This window comes from Perognathus longimembris, chromosome 4 (assembly GCF_023159225.1).
Source record: "Perognathus longimembris pacificus isolate PPM17 chromosome 4, ASM2315922v1, whole genome shotgun sequence".
Taxonomy (NCBI): domain Eukaryota; kingdom Metazoa; phylum Chordata; class Mammalia; order Rodentia; family Heteromyidae; genus Perognathus; species Perognathus longimembris.
In genome coordinates, this window is record NC_063164.1 from 29,577,118 (window position 1) to 29,597,469 (window position 20,352).

At 40.0% G+C, this 20,352-nt stretch overlaps 1 protein-coding gene across 1 annotated transcript in view; it reads right to left on the minus strand.

Annotated features, from left to right (window-relative positions):
• LOC125350417 (aldehyde oxidase 4-like) overlaps window positions 1-20,352 on the minus strand; it is a 133,317-nt gene that overhangs the window by 100,186 nt on the left and 12,779 nt on the right. Inside the window, 13 exon segments of the mRNA XM_048345002.1 lie at window positions 1,303-1,431; window positions 2,183-2,278; window positions 7,343-7,570; window positions 8,101-8,292; window positions 10,250-10,336; window positions 10,701-10,788; window positions 12,880-13,013; window positions 14,442-14,566; window positions 15,318-15,378; window positions 15,380-15,415; window positions 18,533-18,655; window positions 19,040-19,154; window positions 19,752-19,921. Of these exon segments, the coding sequence (XP_048200959.1) occupies window positions 1,303-1,431; window positions 2,183-2,278; window positions 7,343-7,570; window positions 8,101-8,292; window positions 10,250-10,336; window positions 10,701-10,788; window positions 12,880-13,013; window positions 14,442-14,566; window positions 15,318-15,378; window positions 15,380-15,415; window positions 18,533-18,655; window positions 19,040-19,154; window positions 19,752-19,921 (1,584 nt within the window).

Below are 20,352 nucleotides of genomic sequence, written 5' to 3' on the forward strand. Positions count from 1 at the left end.
GTGTAGTTTTGAGTTGAACGTCCCTTGGACCAAATAACTCTGCTTGTTCTCACTATTTAAGTAATATTTACTCCCCACACCTTGGAAATTTTGTTTGTGACCTGAAGATATCAGCACTAGGTGAGCACATCCTCTAATTTTCTCAGGTCAATCCCATGAACACTTGCTATCTTTGTGTTAACAGCAATGACTTTTTTCGCTTTCCAAAGTGTCTTGGTTTGACATTGTCACTAAAAATAAAACCTACTTGGAAGGTTTTATAAATAGCCACAGCTCTCACTGCTTTCTCTTACTTTACTCTGGAAGTACTCATTAAAGTTGTGTGGAGGAAGAGTCTATAACCCAAATGGTTACAGAGCCTTTAAGTTATTCTTGTCAGCTGATCAAACCAAGGAAATCTGACCCTTTCAAAGTGGGCATTGCACTTGCCCTATTCCAGATAGCAGCCACTTGGCCCATAAAAACCTTTGCCCTCACCAGGTGCCAGTGGCTCCTGCCTGTAATCTCAGCTCCTCAGGAGGTCTGAGATCTGAGGATCAGAGTTTGAAGTCAGCTTGGGCAGAAAAGTCTGCGTAACTCTTTTCTCCAGTTAACCAACAAAAAGCCAGTTGTGGAGCTGTGACTCATGTGGTAGAGGGCCAGCCTTGAGCAATAAAGCTAAGGGACAGCACTCAAGCCATGACTTCAAGCCCCAGTACTAGCATACACACAGAGACACCCCCACACACTCACACCAAATTAAAGACTGGCTTGCCAAGAAGGCAGTTTGTGTTGATCTTTGTTGTCATGTAAGGAAGTCTTTTAGGTAGAGACTTGTCACTTTGTCCTACTCATGCATAGTAAAACGGCAAGGCTACAAAAGAGGAACCATTCAAAGACTTCTAAGAGATGCCTCTTAGCTTTCACACCAAGCTCAAGATACAGCAATCTCCTATCATTCTCCCTGAGCCCAGCCTTCTGTAAGTGCTCAGAGGGAAGAAAGACTGATCACACACTCCATGCTTTAGATAAAGCTCCCAGAAAAGAGGCCAAGTTGCACACCTTTGTGATATTAGAGTCTTAGAAGTTCTTAACATAGATTAGAGGGAAAAACAGAATTTATGCTTCAAAAACAATACTCAGGTGCCCACTCTGTTGGGTGGCACAGAGAAATACTAGGGGGTGGTGTTTTACTCAGTTCTTTCCAAAACTCACGAAAAAGGAGCAGGAGCCATTTTTCCACATTAGAGAAGTTATTTCTCAGGGCTCCTTGGGAAAAGGGTTTGGGGACACACAGAAGGCCAGAAGCTTGTGAATCAATACCTGCACAACCTTTCCATTGACATCTGCCCCAGTGGAGGCTGCCGTGGCGATTGTGTTGGGCACAGTCATGGTGTTCATCTCACCCACGTGTATGCGAGACATGGGGATCTGAAACTCGTGGCTGGCCACCTGCCCAGGAAAACAGAGACAGATGTACCGGTCCAGGGTGAAACTGGGGAAACAATTTAAGCCTACCAAGTTTGTTCTATTTAATACAATGATAGGGAGATTTCATCATCTGTAGTTTGGATAGATATAGTCAAGTCCCGTTCCTTAAAATGTTTCTCTCTACTCTAAACCTCTCAGGTGTTAGAGGTTAGGAAAATACTCCTTGATGTTACATGGCAAGGTTGGAAGGAGTTTTTTTCCTGAAAGAGAGGGAAATCACACAAAGACAAAGCACACATCTGCCATCTTTGCACCACCCACAGACAGGCCTGCTGGATGGATGGCCTGGAGGAAGGAACCAGATTTATCACAGGTGCCTGTTCTACAAAGTGCGCTTGAGAAAGTGGGTTCATTAATGGAGAAGGAAAATGCACCAGAAAGTGTGAGTTCATTGTGTTGATTATGTACAGGAATTATCTGAGAACACTGGCTGCCTGCAATTGAGCTTCAGAGACCATGAGAAATTCTAGCTGTTGCATTCACAAGAAAGGAGCCACTTACTGATCTCTGGGGAAGCTAAGTTTTGGTGAAATGTCTACCACTAAAGAAGAGAGGGAAAGCCTTCTTCCTAAGTACCAGCTGGCTCATTTCCATATCACCGGAACAGGCAACATTGTGGGTATCTGATCCTTGCATCACAAAGCCTAGAGTCTAGGAATATTTTCTACAGTCTAATTTTGGCTGATTGTAAAATTGAAACAATTTCTCTCACCTGCATCATTTTGGTGTCGATACCTTGTCCCAATTCAACTCCACCATGAGCAATGAATACAGACCCATCTGTGTATATGTGAACCAGAGCAGCAGCCTGAAAATAAAACCAGAAATCTGTTACCATGCCATCTGGACTTGGTGTGTGTGTGTGAGTGTGTGTGTGAGTGTGTGTGTGTGTGTGTGTGTATGTGTGTGATGTTGGAGGTAGAATCCATGACTTTACATATCCTCAGCCCAGTATTTGAATGTTTCATAGTTAAGCAGTCACAAATGAAGTAGCCAAAGCTCCTGAAACAAAGCCACAGTTTGACGGTTACAAGATCAATGTTTTCATCAAAAGATGTGTGCTGCCAGGCACTGGTGGCTTGTGCCTATAATCCCAGCTACTCAGGAGGCTGAGATCTGAGGATCATAGACGCCAGCCTGGGCAGGGAAGTCTATGAAATTCTTATCTCCAATGAACTACCAAAAAGCTGGAAGCAGAGCTGTGATTGATGTTGTAGAGCATTAGTCTTGAGCAAAAATGTTCAGAGACAGTGCCCTGCCCCTGAATTCAAGTCCCAGGACAGTCATACATATGCATACACAGAGATACACCACACACACACACACACACACATCTGACTTAGTGATTCAGGTTATCTACAATCCAAGTGCTTAGGAGGTTGAGGTAGGAGGATCTAGGGTTGAGACTAGCTTGGGACACATAACAAGACTTTTGCCTTAAAAATACAGAAAGAAAACCAAGCCAAGTCTTACTTAGTTTGAACAATTATATACTTCACAGAAGACATTTTCCTGTTCTTGAATATGGTGTATTTCTGGAGATTGCCCAAGATTATGTGTAATAAATAGTATACAGTGCATGGTCTTTTATACATGGTTTCAGAGGTTCCATTGGAGGGATATTAAACATGTGCATGTGCCTAGTTAAGAAATCAAACACTCTGAAAGTTACAACACAAGGAATGACTGTTCTTCCTACATGGCTGGGGATGTTGAATATTTCTTTATATATTTATTGGCCTTTCATACTTCTTCATCTGAAACATAACTATTTAGCTTCTTTGTATATTTATTAATTGGGTTATTGAATTTTTGAAGGCTTAGGTTTTTGAGTTCATTGTATATTCTAGTTATTAGGCCCTAGTTAGATATATAACTGGCAAAGTTGGCCCATTCTGAAAGCTACTTTTTAAAAATGATTAGATCTTTTGTTGTGTAGAAGTTTTGTAGTTTGATTCAATTCTATTTACCAATTCTTTCTTACTTGTTGTGCCCTTGAAATTCATTTCAGGAAGTTTCTTTCCTGTGCCAATAAGTTCCAGTGTTTAATCTTTGCTGTGGTAGTTTCAAGGCTTCAAATCTTACATGAGATCTTTGATTCACTTTGAGTTGGTATTAGTACAAGATAAGAGACAGGGATCCAGAGTCAGTCTTCCACATATAGACATATAGTTTTCCCAGTACTATTGGTTGAAGAGGCTATCTCTCCCTCAACATTTATTTTTAGCTACATAGTTGAAAAAAATCATATGGCTGTAGGTATGTATGTTCTTTTCTTGGTTTTCAAGTTTGTTCTATTGGTCTTTAGGGCTGCTGCTTTGTTTTGTTGTCAGTACCAAGCTGCATTTGTAACAATAGCTCTATAGTATAGTTTGAAAACTGTAATTGTGATTCCTTGATTTTCTTTGCACAGAATGGCTTTGGCTATTTGGGGCCTTTTGTGCTTCCGTATACATTTTGGGATTTTCTCATTTCTGAGAAGAATGACACTGGGATTTTGATGAGTAGTGTATTGAATTTGTACATTGCTTTGGCAGTATGGCCAATTTATGACAGTAATTGGTATGATAATAAGCATATACTATAGATAATCACAAAGCAGTAAGTCTATTTTCCTCCCTTCTTTCTTTTTTCCTTCCTTCCTTCCTTCCTTCCTTCCTTCCTTCCTTCCTTCCTTCCTTCCTTTCTTCCTTCCTTCCTTCCTTCCTTCCTTGCCTCAACTGGATTTGAATTCAGAGCTTCATGTATGATTATGAAGCTTGGCTGGTGCTCTATCACTCGAGCTACACGCTCTACACCCCTACCCCTTGCACCCGTCTGGCTTATAGCTGGCAACTTCAGAGAGATGGAGTTTGCAAGACTTTCTGCCAAGATTGATTTTCAACTGTGATTTTCTGGATCTCAGCTCCCTGATTAATTAGAATGGTAAGTGTGGAGCACAGCAATTTTTGGTGTGGTTAATCACCTGAAAGAAATGTATTTACAAAGAAATATGTTTCCAAATCACCCGTTGGCAAAGTGCAAATAGAACAATAGAATTGCTGAAGGTGACTCATGGCCAAGCTGGCTAGCGACTTAATGCACTCTCTCTAAGAGCTTGTGAAAGTGGTTGCTACAAGCAATAGGAGGACTTCATCATAGCCTTAGCTCCTAGACAAGGAGCCCAGGAATGTCCAGGGTAGCAATACGTACATGGTTTCACCTGTTTTAATTTGAATGTAAGCCTACAAAACTCAATTCTTGTAAAATAATATTTTTTTAAATCCCACTAAGAATATTATAACAGGTAGTTAGGATCCATTTTTGTTTTTGTTTTTTTTATAGGACTGACTCTCATCTGGGCCTGCAAATGTCCAGAGGGTAACTAAAAACAGGATAAAAGCTTGGTATCCCTGCCTCTATGTTATATCTGTCTTCTTTGGGTCTCTCTCTTGCATTCACAGTGGAAGAACAGGCCTAACATCTTATGACAATAGTTGAATTCACCCCAGCAACAATGGCTTTCTTATTCACATTGCTCCATTTGGGTGATGGAAGCAATAACCAATTCTCTTGGACCCTTTGATAATGATTAGGCATGCCCCACTTTTTCTGGGACTGGGAATTACACAGGAATTACCTCTCACCCTTTGCCTCAATCTTATCTAAGCTTAAAGCTCAACTCTGTGCCTCTTCATGCAATGTGCCTGACCACACAATAAATGTCCTTCTCTGCCCTTCACTACAACTAGTCTCTTTATTTGATGTATTGTGGCCAGTCTTGGCATGTGGAATCCTGGAATTGAGTCCCTGTCCTAGAACTCCTGGTTACAATACTTTTTAGGGAATTTGTCTTTGCCCAAACTTGATGGTACTGATTTTGAAAGACTTATTAGCTTCTGGCTATTTCTGTAGTCCAGAGTTGAAATATTTGGAAAATTTACAGATAACAATAAGGAATCACTGGCAGACATGTTAGCTTTTTCTGTGTAATAGAACCAGTGATTCCTTTGTTTGTCTTGGAAAACCATAGATCTAGTGTTTGTCCTAGAATTTGCAGAGCAGTTTTAAGAAGGTTATAAAGTGAAATGAAGTGTGAGCATGGATCTCTAAGTTGCCCTAGGACTGGGATGCCTGGAGTGTTAGTGTTTGAAATATAGTAGTTTCTAAACCAGCACCCTTCTCGGAATGGCTGCACCTATCCTATTCATGCCTTGCTTTTGGGGAATTTTAAAATTATAACTCCTGCAAACACTAGGCAGACACCAGGGCCTCCTGATTTATCATTTACCAAATCGCCTTCTGGGAATCCACCTCCCCAATGACTGATAGATTGCAGCTGCACCACAAAAGGAGAAAAACAGGAGATGGCCATACCTGTTCTTGGTTAAGATAAGGCTAACTACAACCTTTTGGCTTCTGGAAACGTGCTTGCTTGCTTGCTTTAAACAATAACTGCTAAATTATGCTTTTGTGAATCAGCTTGTTTGCCTTTATAAACCCCCTGCTACTGAGGTTCAGGGCTACTCACTCCTTAGCTGAGTTAGCCCCAGCAAGTCATTTCTCTCAATAATCCAACCTTGGTTTGAGACAAAACATGGTCTGGTTGCTTTTTGTGGATCACCCCATTTCAAAAGAAACACCCAACATTCACAGAAATTCTTTCACTTCTTAACCATATAACAACGGATTCACCCATCTATCCATCCATCCAACCATAAACTCATCCTTCCTTCTTTCTTTCTTTGCACATATCTGTGTCTTGTGCTAGGCTGGTCAGTAAATGGATTACCATGACAAGGGGCTGTCTTGTGAGGGCTTACTAAAGAGAAATCAATAATTTGGGCATAGTAGGCCTGGGGATATGGCCTAGTGGTAAGAGTGCTTGCCTCATATAAATGAGACCCTGGGTTCAATTCCCCAGCACCACATATACAGAAAATGGCCAGAAGTGGCGCTGTGGCTCAAGTGGCAGAGTGCTAGCCTTGAGCAAAAAGAAGCCAGGGACAGTGCTCAGGTCCTGAGTCTAAGCCCCAGGACTGGTAATAATAATAATAATAATAATAATAATAATAATAATAATTTGGGCATAGTGTCACCATAAGAATTAAGAATCAAGAATGGGTGGTACAGGGCAGGCATTGCAGGTCAGAAATTGCTTCCAGAAGGAATGTTCAAGGGTTACATAAAATCATAACAAATGGTAAATGAGATGGTGATTTAAGGAAGTCTTCAAATGATCTATAAATTAGAACTGTGGTACTTGCCTTGCAGACAATGATTTTATAATAAGCTTTCTGCCCCACTATGTCCTTTATTCAAGGCTACTCAGTCCTGTGAAAAGAAAGCACCTAGCCAATTCCAGAAAACCAGCACAGGTGCAATCACACATCTGTTACAGAAACTCTACCTGCCAATCAAACTGTCCTTCAGAGTTCAAGCCAAGTGAAGAGTTTCCCAAATGCCACCTAATGGCTCCATCTAAAATGATTGTCTAACCATTAAGAGTTGTTAAGCAACACGACCTTGTGTATCTGCCCAGCTCATATAAATAGGAACCTCAGTTTTGAGTCTTTAACTTTCATTTCCTTCATGGGGAACAGTAGATGTTTCTCCCTACTTTATCCTGTTATATTAAAGTAAATCATTAGTAAAACTTTCACCTTATGAGACTCTCCTCTTCATGAGACCCCTTATAATGATTTTCATATGTGGATTTGAAAGACCTGTGATCTTGCACAGAAACTGAGAAGCTGAGGGAAACCTCCACCTAGCATCAGTATCACAACCTCTAGAGTTCCCAAGGCATTCTTTACAAGTTAGTACCCACAGATCTTTCATGATAAGCTCTTGATTTTTTTTTTTCAGACTGGGAAGCATTTCTAAAAATTACTTGATAATAAAATGTCTTTGGGTATCCAACTGAGAATTTCATGGGGATAATGGAGATTCCTCTCTTCTTCCAAAAACTCTGTTGGTTAAATTCTTCTACAGCTTTTCTTCTATTTGAGTATGAAGAATTTTCCATGCATTTGTCCCAGCATCTTATAAGGTTCTTCGGATCAAATTCTTGCTTGTGAATTGCCTTATCAATTGTTTTGTACATGTTTAACTCTCTAACCTGGTAGGTTAGAAACAACAACTTCACAACAAAATCTTCAGCGAGTGGAGTCAGTGTGAAAATAAGCCATTATGACACAATGTTATAAAAAATACTTAAACAAAAAAAGACACAATGTTATTTGTGGAATGGAGAATTTTTGTACAACTACTTTAAAAGAGAGAGAAAGACAATGTCAGCCAGGAACCAGTCACTCATACCTAATATTAGCTACTTAGGAGGATGGGATCCTAGAATCTTGGTTTGAAGCTAGCTCCAAGGAGAAAAGTCCCTGACATTCTCTCCAATTAAACAGTAAAAATGTCAGACTGGAGGTATGGCTCAAGTGGTAGAGAAACAGCTGTGAGCAAGTACTCTGAGAGCCCAAGGCCCTGGGCTCAGTATTAGCACAACAAAGGAAAGAAAGAAGGGAGGAAGGGAAGGAGAAGAGATGAGAAGGGAAAGAAAGAGAAGGGAAGAAAGGAGACAGAAGAGGAGACAGTGTACTTCCACCTATTTAAAGATTGTTTTTGATAATCAATTCATGTTACCATCTCTGGTGGCAAGTAGCATTTAGATGCTACTGCTGTTATCCAGGTCTCTGTTACAAATGCTCCTTGTGGAAAACCAAACCCTCTGAAGGCTGTGTTGGATGGTAAATTGGTCTTGCAAGCTCGGCCTCGCACTTGCAGGTTTGGGATCTTATAAGCATTTTCCAATTTGAGCAAGGCATATTCTATTACCTGAAAAGTGTTCCAAGGTAAAGAATACATTTCATGTAATGAAATAGGAGAACATGGATCAAATTGTTCATCCACATGAGAGAAATGCCAGCCCTACAGGGATGTTATTTCTTAACTTAATTCTTAGCCCCACCGTTGTGAGCAATCTCAAAGTTTCTTGGCTATTTACTTCAGTGACCTACTTTACTTTAAATTATATATATTCTACTTATACATACATGTATCCATAATTATATGTATAAGTAAAAGACTGGGAGTATAGCTCTGTGAACTAAGCATATATCAGGCCATTGGGAAGTGCCAACACAAAAAGGAAAACAAAAGCATTTCTGTAATATATGTTTTGTATCTAGTAGAAATGGAAACTTCTTTATATTAGCTTTAAAAGTTTTTTGATACCCTTAAGATGCCATGAGTAGTATGTATAATGACACTACTACATTTTCTCATTAGTTTGAAACCTTCAACTGCTTTAATTTTTCCTGAGGTCTTTTTCCGTTGCTCCCCTAAATACTTAAAACATGAAATCTCAGCAAAGTCCAAAGTTTCTGACGATCTGACAAAATTCTAGATTTCTGTTATCTGAAGATTCAACCGACCTCAGACCAAATGCAGTCAAAGAAATTGTAACTGTACTGAACAAATGTAGTTATTTTCATTTTTTGCTCATTGTTTCCTATACAATTCAGTGTTACATCTATTTATGCAGTATTTACATTGCCTTAGGTTTAGTAAAGAATCTAGGAATGATTTAAAGTATAGAGCGGCTATGCATAGTTTATCTGCAAAACCCATGGCATTTCACCTAAGAAATTTGACCATCTGCTAATCTTAGTATCTATAGGGGAGCCTGTCCACCCTGGGTAAGAAAGACCAGCTCTAGGATTGCAGTATGATGGCATAATGTGTCAGTCATCCTGAGACACAGAGTCTTTCAATCACAAGATTGGAAAGCCCAGCATTCCAGATGGGTCATCATTCCCAACTTTTTGTGGAAGTGAGCCAACAACAGTTATCTGGGTCTATGGAGAGCACTTCCTCCTCCAAAGAACAACAGCAATATTTCATGTCGAGCCAGAATCCATTTATTCTAAGGGCAAAAACAAGTAACTTTATGAGTCATGGGAATTTCATAAATATTCGTAATAGTTGCAGGCTGTGGATTTTATCCTAGGGCTCATTAGGAAGCAAAAGCATTGAGCAAATAGGAGAAAAAAAAGAGAGAAGCTCTGAAGCTTCTAGAATAGACAGAAACATTGATTGAGAATAGGGGAAAAATCAAATAGGATGAGGATGTCCTTTGACCTACTGGTGAAGGATTAGACTGTGAGTGACAGTGGCCATGTGATTTTAAGAACATGAGACATTGCAGAGGTAGCTGGGCCTAGACAAGGTTGTCCTTCTCTTGATAATTTCCATGAGAAGAATCAAGATGCATCACTTTCATCCAACTTTTACAAAGTAACATCATCAATGAAGGCAGGCACAATATAGCTAACGCTCCCTTGATCAAAAAGGGACTTAAGAACCTAGGGAGTGAATAGGTAAAAGATTTCCCAAAAGCCAGAAGAGATTCGCCTGAGATGGACCCAATGCCCTGCCCTTCTTCAGGAGCCAAGTATGCTCTTTCCTGACATACCCATCCATCTTGTCGAGGGGAGTGGTGTTAGAAAGGGAGAAGGAATGAAAGCTGTATTGTGCAAGTTCTTGGGGCGGGGGAAACCTAAGGATTTTATCAAAGTGATCACTGGGTAGGCTTCTTAACAGAAGGTCTTAGAGCTACCCAGGGGCCAAAGCTCCCTCACAGACAGAGGGAGGTGGAGATCCAGAAGTATATTTGAGTCATCAGCATTGCTTATAATTCATATTCTATGCCAAATGGGTGTGGGCTCCCATGAAGATGTATCCATCTCATCACAGACAACCAGAATCCCAGGTGCTTATGAAAGTCACATACCAGTTCAGAGTCATCTGGTGTGCAGCCTCCATTGATGTGATATTCTACGTCTGCAGCCTCAATTTTTCCATTGTTCATAAAGCCAATCTGTGAGCAGAGAACAGCATGTGCACTGCGTGTGAGGTGGGTGCACGCATCCTAAGTGCAAGTGATGGATTGTAGTTCTCTCAAATCCCAACACATGTGTCTGGAGAGTGAGCTTGACTAGGCTCGCCCTGGGAATGCTACAATTTGCATTGGGCTGCCTTCGCACCCCCCCCCCCCCCCCCGCCCCATGCTAGGCCTTTCTACTCTCATGTGTAACAATGGGAACAAAAGTGTCACCTACCCCTATGATTCTCAAAGCTTCATGTATATTAGTCATTTGGAGAGCTTGATAAATCAAAAGCTACTAGGCCCCACCTCCCAGTGTCTGATTCCATACATACTAGATTTTTTCCTCTCCACTCACCTTGTATTTCCCCAGCAGTGGGTGGCGACCACTGGTTATCAACATGTCATCCCCACACTCTAGAATAAAGCAAACTGGGCAGCCAGTTCTAGAGAGGAGAAATTGAAATTTTAAGTGATATGAAATTCGAGTTCAGGTTAATGGAATGTTCTGGAAACCATTGTCTCCTACCTGCCAGACAACAAAGAGTCAGAGAACAGATACTCTGAAAAGAGAAGGAAGGTGTGGGTTTCTTTATTTTTCAAGACCAATGAGGCAGCCAGGAAGCTATCTGTTCAACAAGAATCTACCTAGTTAAGAAGTTTCTTTCCTATAACTCTTAGGAGTCATGGATGAGTATTTACAGGTGGGGAAGAGGGAGAGGCTAACTCACAGTTTTATTTTGAGAGTTTTACTTTTTAAATTAACTAATTAATTTTTGTTTTGTACTGGTCCTGGGCTTGAACTCAGAGCCTATGAGCTATCCCTGACCTGACCTTTTTCACCTGGAGGCTAATGTTCTAACCCGTGAATCACAGCTTCCACTCTGGGCTTTTTGGTCATTAACTGGCGATAAGTATCTCACAGACTTTCCTGCCCCAGCTGGATTATTTGAACCACAGTCTTCAGATCTCAGCCTCCTGAGTACCTAGGATTACAGGTGTGAGCCCACTGGTGCCTGGCTATGAATTTTATGGTTTAAGGGTGCTTTTCTCAGGCATGTTGTTGGTATAGTGGTGAGTATAGTTGTTGCCTTCCAAGATTGCTTTTCTCCACTCACAAAGGAAAAATCTGAGTGGGTTTTCCCTCCAGAGAAATTTTGGAATTTAAAAAATCTCTGAAGTTTGATGTTTGTGTTTCCCTTACTATTACCTTTTGTGGCTACTTCATTTGTATTAATGGCACCAATTCTTTCTTAATCTGAAAGTTTAAAGTCTTCATTTCTTACATTTGTCATCCAAATACCAGTTCATGCTAAAGCTTACTATTTCTTTCTTTCTTCTATAACATTTCTGGGATCTAGCTCTACTCTTCTAAAAAGAATCTCCCCTGTCTGAGCTTGAATTTCATCATATACAGATGACAAAAGCAGCTGTTGGAATTCCAGAATCTCCTCTGGTTATCTCATTTTTACTCCTAGAAATACAGCAATAATCTCCGAAGAAAACATGACTTTAGTCATGATTGATATACACTTGCTGACATCCCTCAGTGTAGTGACCCAACCTTCCCTTCTTTCAGTGTTTCACTGAAGGGTATCTAATATATTACACCCTTATAAGCACTCAATGAACTGTGGTTGGGATTATTAAATTCATCATGTGTTGTGTCTTTGTTCTTATGTGCTTTTCTAAAGTGTGTATGTGTGTGTGTGTGTGCGTGTGTGCATGTGTAACAGTTCATAATCCCGGGATACTCTCCTAGATGCTTGGATATATGAGAACATGATGTCTAATTTGCTTTAGAGAAAGAATTTATGATCTGATCTTTCTAGTATTGTATCAGCATTCTTTACTAGCAGTGTGCTTCAATAATGGCTATAAATATTTTATTTCTTTGAATAGGTAATGCATGTACAATTCACAAAGTTCAAAAGGTTGCTCAGTGCAAAGTGTCTCTCCTGCTCCTGTCCCCAGCCAGCAATTCCAGAAAACACAACTGTCAGCAGTTTCTTGAGAGTCCTTCTAAACACATTAAAATTTTAATGTGCAGCCAGGTACATCTTCCTTTCAGAAATGATAGCCATCCTTGGGTAAAAGTCTTATTTTTCTTTTCTTTTCTTTGTGTGTGTGTGTGTGTGTGTGTGTGTGTGTGTGTGTGTGTGTGTGTGTGTGTGTATGGTGTTTTTCTTTTGGCCTGTCTTCTATATCTATGGAGTTTCATTCATGTCTTAATGAATGCAGTTGATAAATCACACTGTCAGTTTCACTTATTACTTCCTTTACTGGTGAGAGGCAGGGAGGATTTTCAGCTGAAGATACAGGAAGTGCATTAGATCACACCCACCCCACACTGCCAAATCAGCTAGAAATCACAAAGGCAAATGTGTCTTGTTCTGTGCCTTCCCCATGTGGCCCTTGGTAATTAGGCTGGAATCAGCAGACTCTTGGCAGACTCTTGGTCTTTCTCCTCTTTGAAAAGCTCCTTGGATTTATGAGGAATGAAACTGCTAAGAACTGTGGCTCACAGATCCACTCACTTGTGTGCTGTCACAGCTGCCACTGCTGCCAGTTGTCCAGACTTGCTTGCTTTTCCTCCGAAGACACCGCCAACTCTTTTCACATGGCAATTGATCCTGTTCTTTGGAATGCTCAAGGTACAAGCCACCATTTCCTTGAGTCCGGGGTTGGTTCCAAGTCCCCCCCAAGGGGATACACAGAACACACATGATAAGTAAGAGGTCCATTCACTGACAAAGCAATTTCCTCTCATATTCCCATTGTCCTGTATAAAAATATATTATCTATCTTGGGAGACTCATTGCAGAAAATGCTCTAGATGTTTTCAATGGTCCAGTTGAAGGAATAAAGTGTGATTGCTTTTGAAAATTAACTCATGATAGATGATGTTACAAAATGACTCCACTAAACTCCTCATTCTTCTCTGGCTCAGTCACCCCAATAGTTCTGCAAAGAGCTGCCCTAGACTTCCTACTCTTAGATGCTGGCATTAATGCTGGCAGAATAGACAAAGAGTTATGTACCATCCAGAAGGAAATAATGGAAAAGATCTCAAGTTAGGCAAGTAGAGCTATTTAGCAGGCCACGAAACAGGAAGCTAAATCTTGGCTTGCTGTGAGTCAGGGGAGAGGCAGAGATAGAGGAGGTGGGCTGGTAGGATGTTGGTAATAACATAGGCTGCAGCAGGTGCAAATGAGGCAGGGTGAAAGAAAGTTTAAAGAAAGGAAACTCTCCTTTACATAATGTGTGTTGCTGCTCAACAGAGGATCCATATGTAACTCAGACGTCCATATTTAACTCAGATGTCAGGAAATGATTTCCTGCCACTCTGGGAAGGAGTAGTTATACTCATATACCTCAAAGTAGACTTCAAATAAAAATTAGTCATAGAAGACAAAGAAAGTCACCTCATATTAAGGGAACTCTTTATCAAGAAGACACAATTCTTAACATCCATGTACCAAATGTCAGGGCACTCAACTTTGTGGTTAGGGTTATTTCTAGGTGTTTTAAGTTTTTGAGGCCATTGTGAACAGAATTGTTCTTCTGATTTTCATCTCCATCTGCACATTGTTGATATACAGAAAAGTTACTGCGTTTTTGTGTCTTGATTTTATGTCCTGTTCCTTTGCCAAAGGTGCTTTATCAGCTCTGGAAATTCTTTAGATATCTTTAGATACAGCATCATCTCTTCTGTAAATTAGGAAATTTGACTTCTTTTCTTTCCCTATTTAGATTTCTTTTATATATTTATGTATTTTATTGTCTGGCTCTGGAGAAGAGGAAGGACCTCTCACCTGAGAGACAATGCTTGTAACGGGGCTGGGGACTGGAAATATTTGTTCTTATGGCTTCAATTTTTTCCTAATGAAGTAGTAGGCAGTTATCATCTGAGACAAAGAAGACTTCGAATTTTGTAGAAGACTAATGGAAAGAAGGAAACTTTGGGACTAGGTTTTGCTACTGTTTTGATGTTCAAACATTGTTACTTTGTGTTCACAACTTAAATTGATAATGAAAATTGATAATGTCACATATATCACAAGTATGACACAGACTACAGGACTAGAAAGCAACCCACCTGGGTAAATGCTGCATCCTGGCTTGACACATAAATGTCTATTTCCTTATCCTCTTCCTTGGGTACCACACAGACACTCTGAGTTTCCATATAAAAATGTTCCTGTCCTCCAAGCTGCACTTCCCCTTTTGGATACATCAAACACAAGAGGCTTTTAGAAACAATTAAATTAAACGTATTCAAAATAGGATCTTATACAGTTTATTAAGTGTTATTAGTCCTATTTTAAGGTGAGGAGTATAATATTTGGTGTCCTGTCTCAATTTCCAAGAATGTCCGGATCTAGAATTACTCACAGCAATGCAATTCCTTTACAGTCGCCAGTGGACAGGCCCTCAAATGCCTCTGGTCCCTTAGTTCCATTATCTTCTAGCTGCCTCCACACAAGTCACAATTTCCTCCACATTACTAATATCCCACTTCTCCCGTTTAAACAAATCTTTATCTTAAGAATACTTTTGGACTCTTCTTTGCTTGTCACACCTAGACAGTGCCTAAATATTATACCTACATTCTCTTTACTCCATTGTAACTGCCATCATTTTCACCTGGTATGTTGTTATGACCTTTGACCTTGGGTCTGGTAGACACTCTGTTCCTCTTTCTATCAGATTCACTAAGGGATGAATATGAGTCTTTTGCCTGACTATTAAAACAAATCTCAAATATTTTCTGTTGTCAATGGAACCAGTGCACTTTTATTTTTTTGCTAAGAAATCAAGTTTCTTCATAAAACACCTCCTCTTTGAGACTTATGTTCATGTCCCTCTTCTTAAATTCCCATAAGCACAAACTAATTTTATCCAGCTTTTCTAGAATTAAGTCATAGTCAATATATTCAATGCTCTCCTGATAAGAAGGGACATAAGAGTTCACCTTCAATGATTTGATCAACACACTGAAACACCTCTTCAACATTTCCTTGTTCTAGTTTTTTTCTCAGGTCCAATGAATGACTGGTGTTGTATTGCATCCTATAAAAGTAACAAATTAAAAATGTCACTAATATTCCCCAACTCAAAATTTCTGACTGGTCACTGCCACCACCCTCACATTGAAAACCACCTGTGATGTTAATAATGGACCTTAGATTTCCATAAGGTATCACGGATTTCAGACATAACTTCCTAGAGCTTCAGTGTACTCAGCTCCATCTTTCAGATCATATCTCCTGAGCAGACACATTTTAGAATATGACGTAGAATGGTGGTTAGGTGTTATTGACCATCACAGGCATATTTAATTTACCTATAAATGTCAACCTTCACTGAAATGGGAACTTCTCTATCTCTACTAATCCTCAGAACCAACCTATTGTGGAGGTTTAATATTCCACTAGCATAAACCTTTAGACTATTTAGAATTCCTCTTACCCCCTATTTCTAGCTATGAATTTTGATAGGAATGTTACAGAAGAATGATTTAAATACCCAGACAAGTATAGAGACACAGCCTTTGTTCCTTAATGTATTCAAGCTGTTCTTAAACATTAGTCTATGTATGTTCTATACTTTATGAATGATTTCAAAGTTGTATTGAAAACTTCCTTTCAAAATATGATAATGAATTCCAATGGTTTTTAAAATAAAATAATCCGAATGTATTTGATGAAGAATCCTGCCCCTACAAGGTCCCTCTTTCTAGTTCCCATCCCTTCCTCCAAGTAACTACCATCATTAGCTTCCAGAGCTTCTAAATGCAAGTGCAAACAATTGTGAGTTGATACTCTCCAATTTGTACATTTATTTTCATTTTTCCTTTCACTTATAACCTGGAGTTATTTCTATTGCAGTGCACAGGGAATATCCTCATTCAAAAAGTATGTCTACGGTGACATAGAATTCCATTAGATGTGTTTTTTTTAATTTTAATTTTTTGCAGTGCTGATAGTTGAAACTAGAACTTCCCACATGTTAGGTCAGAGCTCTACCACTGAGCTACAACCTGAAGCCCAAATTCCTTTTTTTTTTTGCCAGTCCTGGGGCTTGAACTCAGGGCCTGAACACTGTCCTTGGCTTCTTTTTGCTTAAGGCTAGTACTCTACCACTTGAGCCACAGTGCCCCTTCTGGCCTTTTCTTTATATGTGGTGCTGAGGAATCGAACTCAAGGCTTCATGTATGCTAAGCAAGCACTCTACCACTAGGCCATATTCCCACCCTCCAAATTCCATTTTTATAGGTAGATGAACACTTTAGTTAGCTTCTGGTATTTAACTATTGTGAACAAAGGTGTAAACAATAGTTTTGGAAACTGTATTACTCAGGTTTTTCATGGCTGTGGCCAAATACCTGACAGAAACAACTTAAAGGAAGAAAGGTTTATTTTGGCTCACAGTTTCAGGAATGTGAGTTTACAGTCTTTGGCTCCATTGAGTCTGAGCCAAGTGTGAGGCAGAATATCAAGTGATAGTCACATGGTAAACAGAAGAAGAAAGTTGAAGTAGAAAGAGGAGGGAACTGGGGAGCAGCCATAATCTTTGAAGACACACAGCCATTGACTCATTTTCTCCATCTACTCCCTACTTGTAAAGTCTCCACCAACTCCTTAATTAGTGACACTAGCTTATTGTCTATGGTACAGTTTACAGTGTTTTTCCAGTTGATGTTTATCATTCAACTGCTTATTATGTTTTTCTTCATTTTAATTTATGTAATTAAATGTATTAATCTTTTGTGTTCTGGCATTTAGAATTCTAGTTATAGTCAGGAATACAAATACAGTTTACCATGTGTTCTTTGCTTTCTGCATTTCACTTTTTGGACTTCTAATTATAACTTTTTTAAAAAAAAATCGTGCTTCTTTGTGGAGTAGGATGATCTGTGAAGTTTGATCCTTGTCATTCCTTATTTTAGATGAGGAACTTAGAACCTAGTCTCAAGTGAGACGTAGTCCACAGGATTTACTTGTGGGAAAGTTTTCAGTTTCTGTCTTGCAGCAGAGCAGCAGAGGTTGTTATCTAATAGACTACACAGCCTTGCCACATTATGCCAATGACCTGTGACTGTCTCTCCTCTAGGCAAAGTGGACACTTCCTTTTTAGTGAATCTATCACCCAATGCACAAAAGGGATCACTGTGACTTTATCTTGGAACCTGGCAAATAGTGAAGAAAAGCTCAGGAAAAAAACACACAACTTGCACTCTTTCCACATTCAGTGAGGCAAGAGTTGGCTCCATGTGTGGCAAGAGAAAACTTAAGAACAGTGAAGGATTGGAAGTTGGAACATGGGACAGGAACGAAGGGGAAGAAATTTCAGATTTACAAATGTTTAGATCTACCTAGGAGGCAAAGGCTTGAACTTTCAAAGATCAAATGTCAAGTTGGGGATTTGGGATTCTCCCTTTAGGAAAATCAGAGACATTTCAGGTGTATTTAGTGGCAATGGTCATGATTAAAGATCCGTTGTGGGTTAAGAAAACATATTTCCAGATAGAAGAAACTGGTGGTGAGAGCAAGGAAGATCAACATTTGTAGAAGAAAGTCCATTTTCTTTTCTTTTCTTTCTTTCTTTCTTTCTTTCTTTCTTTTCTCTCTCTCTTTCTCTCTCTTTCTCTCTCTTTCTCTCTCTTTCTCTCTCTCTTTCTCTCTCTCTTTCTCTCTTTCTTTCTCTCTCTCTCTTTCTTTCTCTCTTTCTTTCTTTCTCTTTCTTTCTTTCTCTCTTTCTTTCTTTCTTTCTTTCTCTCTTTCTCTCTTTCTCTTTCTTTCTCTCTTTCTCTCTTTCTCTCTTTCTCTCTTTCTCTCTTTCTTTCTTTCTTTTTTTTTTTGCTAGTCCTGGGCCTTGGACTCAGGGCTGAACACTGTCCCTAGCTTCTTTTTGCTCAAGGCTCTACCACTTGAACCACAGCGCCACTTCAGACCGTTTTCTATATATGTGGTGCTGGGGAATTGAATTCAGGGCTTCATGTATAAGAGGCAAGCACTCTTGCCACTAGTCTATATTCCCAGCCCCAGAAAGTCTTATTTTCTAATCTATGATCTCCATTTTATTAGAGAGAAGGTTAAACTTTTCCACAAATACTGTGGTAACTATATCTTTCCCGCAACAACCCACTGCCAAATGGCCCAAGGATAGGGCAAACAATGACATTACCTGAATGGTCACAATGACAGGCTCCAAGTCTTGGTACACAATTTTTACTTGTTTTGTGGCCCACTTTGCACGGGCATATGAATCGGCAGCCACAGCACAGACAATCTGCCCCACACAAATCACCTGTGGAAAGAGCAGACCAAGCAACAGGGCGGAAGGGAATGAAAACATGACCAGCAAGTCCTGGATCAGCCTAGCATGCTGTGTGGGATAACTTGTGGCAGAAATCATGGGGCTTGGGTTGAATACTGCCTGCTGCCATGATCTCTCTAACTAACTAAAATCATGTAAACTTCAGTGTCTTCATCTTAAGATAGCAAAAACAGTGCCAGGGATCTTAGCGCCCTTAAATCTGTTCCCAAATAAGACAGTACAAATAAGCAGTCTGCAGTTGGTGGAACCACATGGGATTCTATGGATAAAGTCTGTTGGAAAAATAATTGGTACCAGAGAAGAACAGCTATTATTGATACACTGTGAGAGAGGAAGCCACATTTATGCCACTACCTCATCCTGCGCGTACAACCTTTCTTCTTCACTACCATTGTCACCAGGAACATCTTGAGCAGTTATCACATCAGCCACCCTGGGCAATGTCAGGGCCACAGAGGCATCAATGGAACTGAGGAGGAGACAAGACCATAAATGTGCCACAGGATAAGGTAAGGATAAAGATAAGGAGACGGTCCCCTTCCATGAGAACATGCAAAGTCCACAACCCCATTGTTTCACCGGAGCATCATAGGTAAGTCCACAAAGGGCAGTGTGCAAACACTAGGTCAGCACTATGGGAAGAAGAGGATACTGATTTTTCTAGATGCAAGGGGAGACAAAAAGGGATGTTCAGGAGAGCATGTGTTATTCTCTTCTTCCGGAAGTCTCTATAAACCTGTATTCAATCCTTGGCACTTTGACAAGCTCCAGTTTCTCAGATGGCAGACGTTCATAAAAAAGGGTAGAGAGAAACAGAGCTCTTTGGGAATCTTTTGTGCTGAGGAAATTGAATGAAGAGTTGCTACTTTCCATGGCTACTTCTTTCTTTCAACACTAGCTCTCTAACTAGATAAGAACTTAGTCTTTTCTCTACTTCCAACTCCAGAGTTTCTCTTATCAAGATACATGCTGAGATTGTTTCATTATTGTTTTTTGGTGAAATAGTTCAATATATTGAGTTGGGTCTGTACTTCGCCAGCTTTCCAACTTCACCCTTACTACTTACATGATTCTAGCATGTGGCTTGGTGCTGGTTACCACAGCCAGGAAGAGTTCCTCTGCCAAAGCAGGCATGTCATCACAAAATACAGATTCTCCTGTGGCATGTTTAATGCCAGACTGATGCATGATGGGACGGCCCACTGGGTCCTCAGGGGGCTGCTGGGGATCTACACACTGTGTTAAACAATGGAAATAAATCGATCAATCACAGCTGTAGTTGCTGGTACTTGCTTAGACATGCAAATAAGAATTTCTGGAAGTGACAGTTTTGCTTCTTTCATTGTTCTCCCCTGCCTAGTTGATTGACATTGGAAAGGATCACTATTGTAAAACTGGAACAAGAAACGCAGAGGCAGCAAAGGAGGTCTCTGCTGCCCCCTATTGCTAGGTTCCCTCCTAACCTGGCCATTTAATGAATAGGCTATTCAGTATCTATTATTTTATTATAAGAAGGAGTATGCATGTAGAAAATAAAAAGGGATTCCAACTCTATCAGTCCTGGGTACTACCAAAAACTCCAAATTGTTGCCAATAGGCTAGGTGAAAATGATATTTGATTTCTATCGTAATTGGCATTTTCAAAATCCCAAGTGAAACTCTACAGT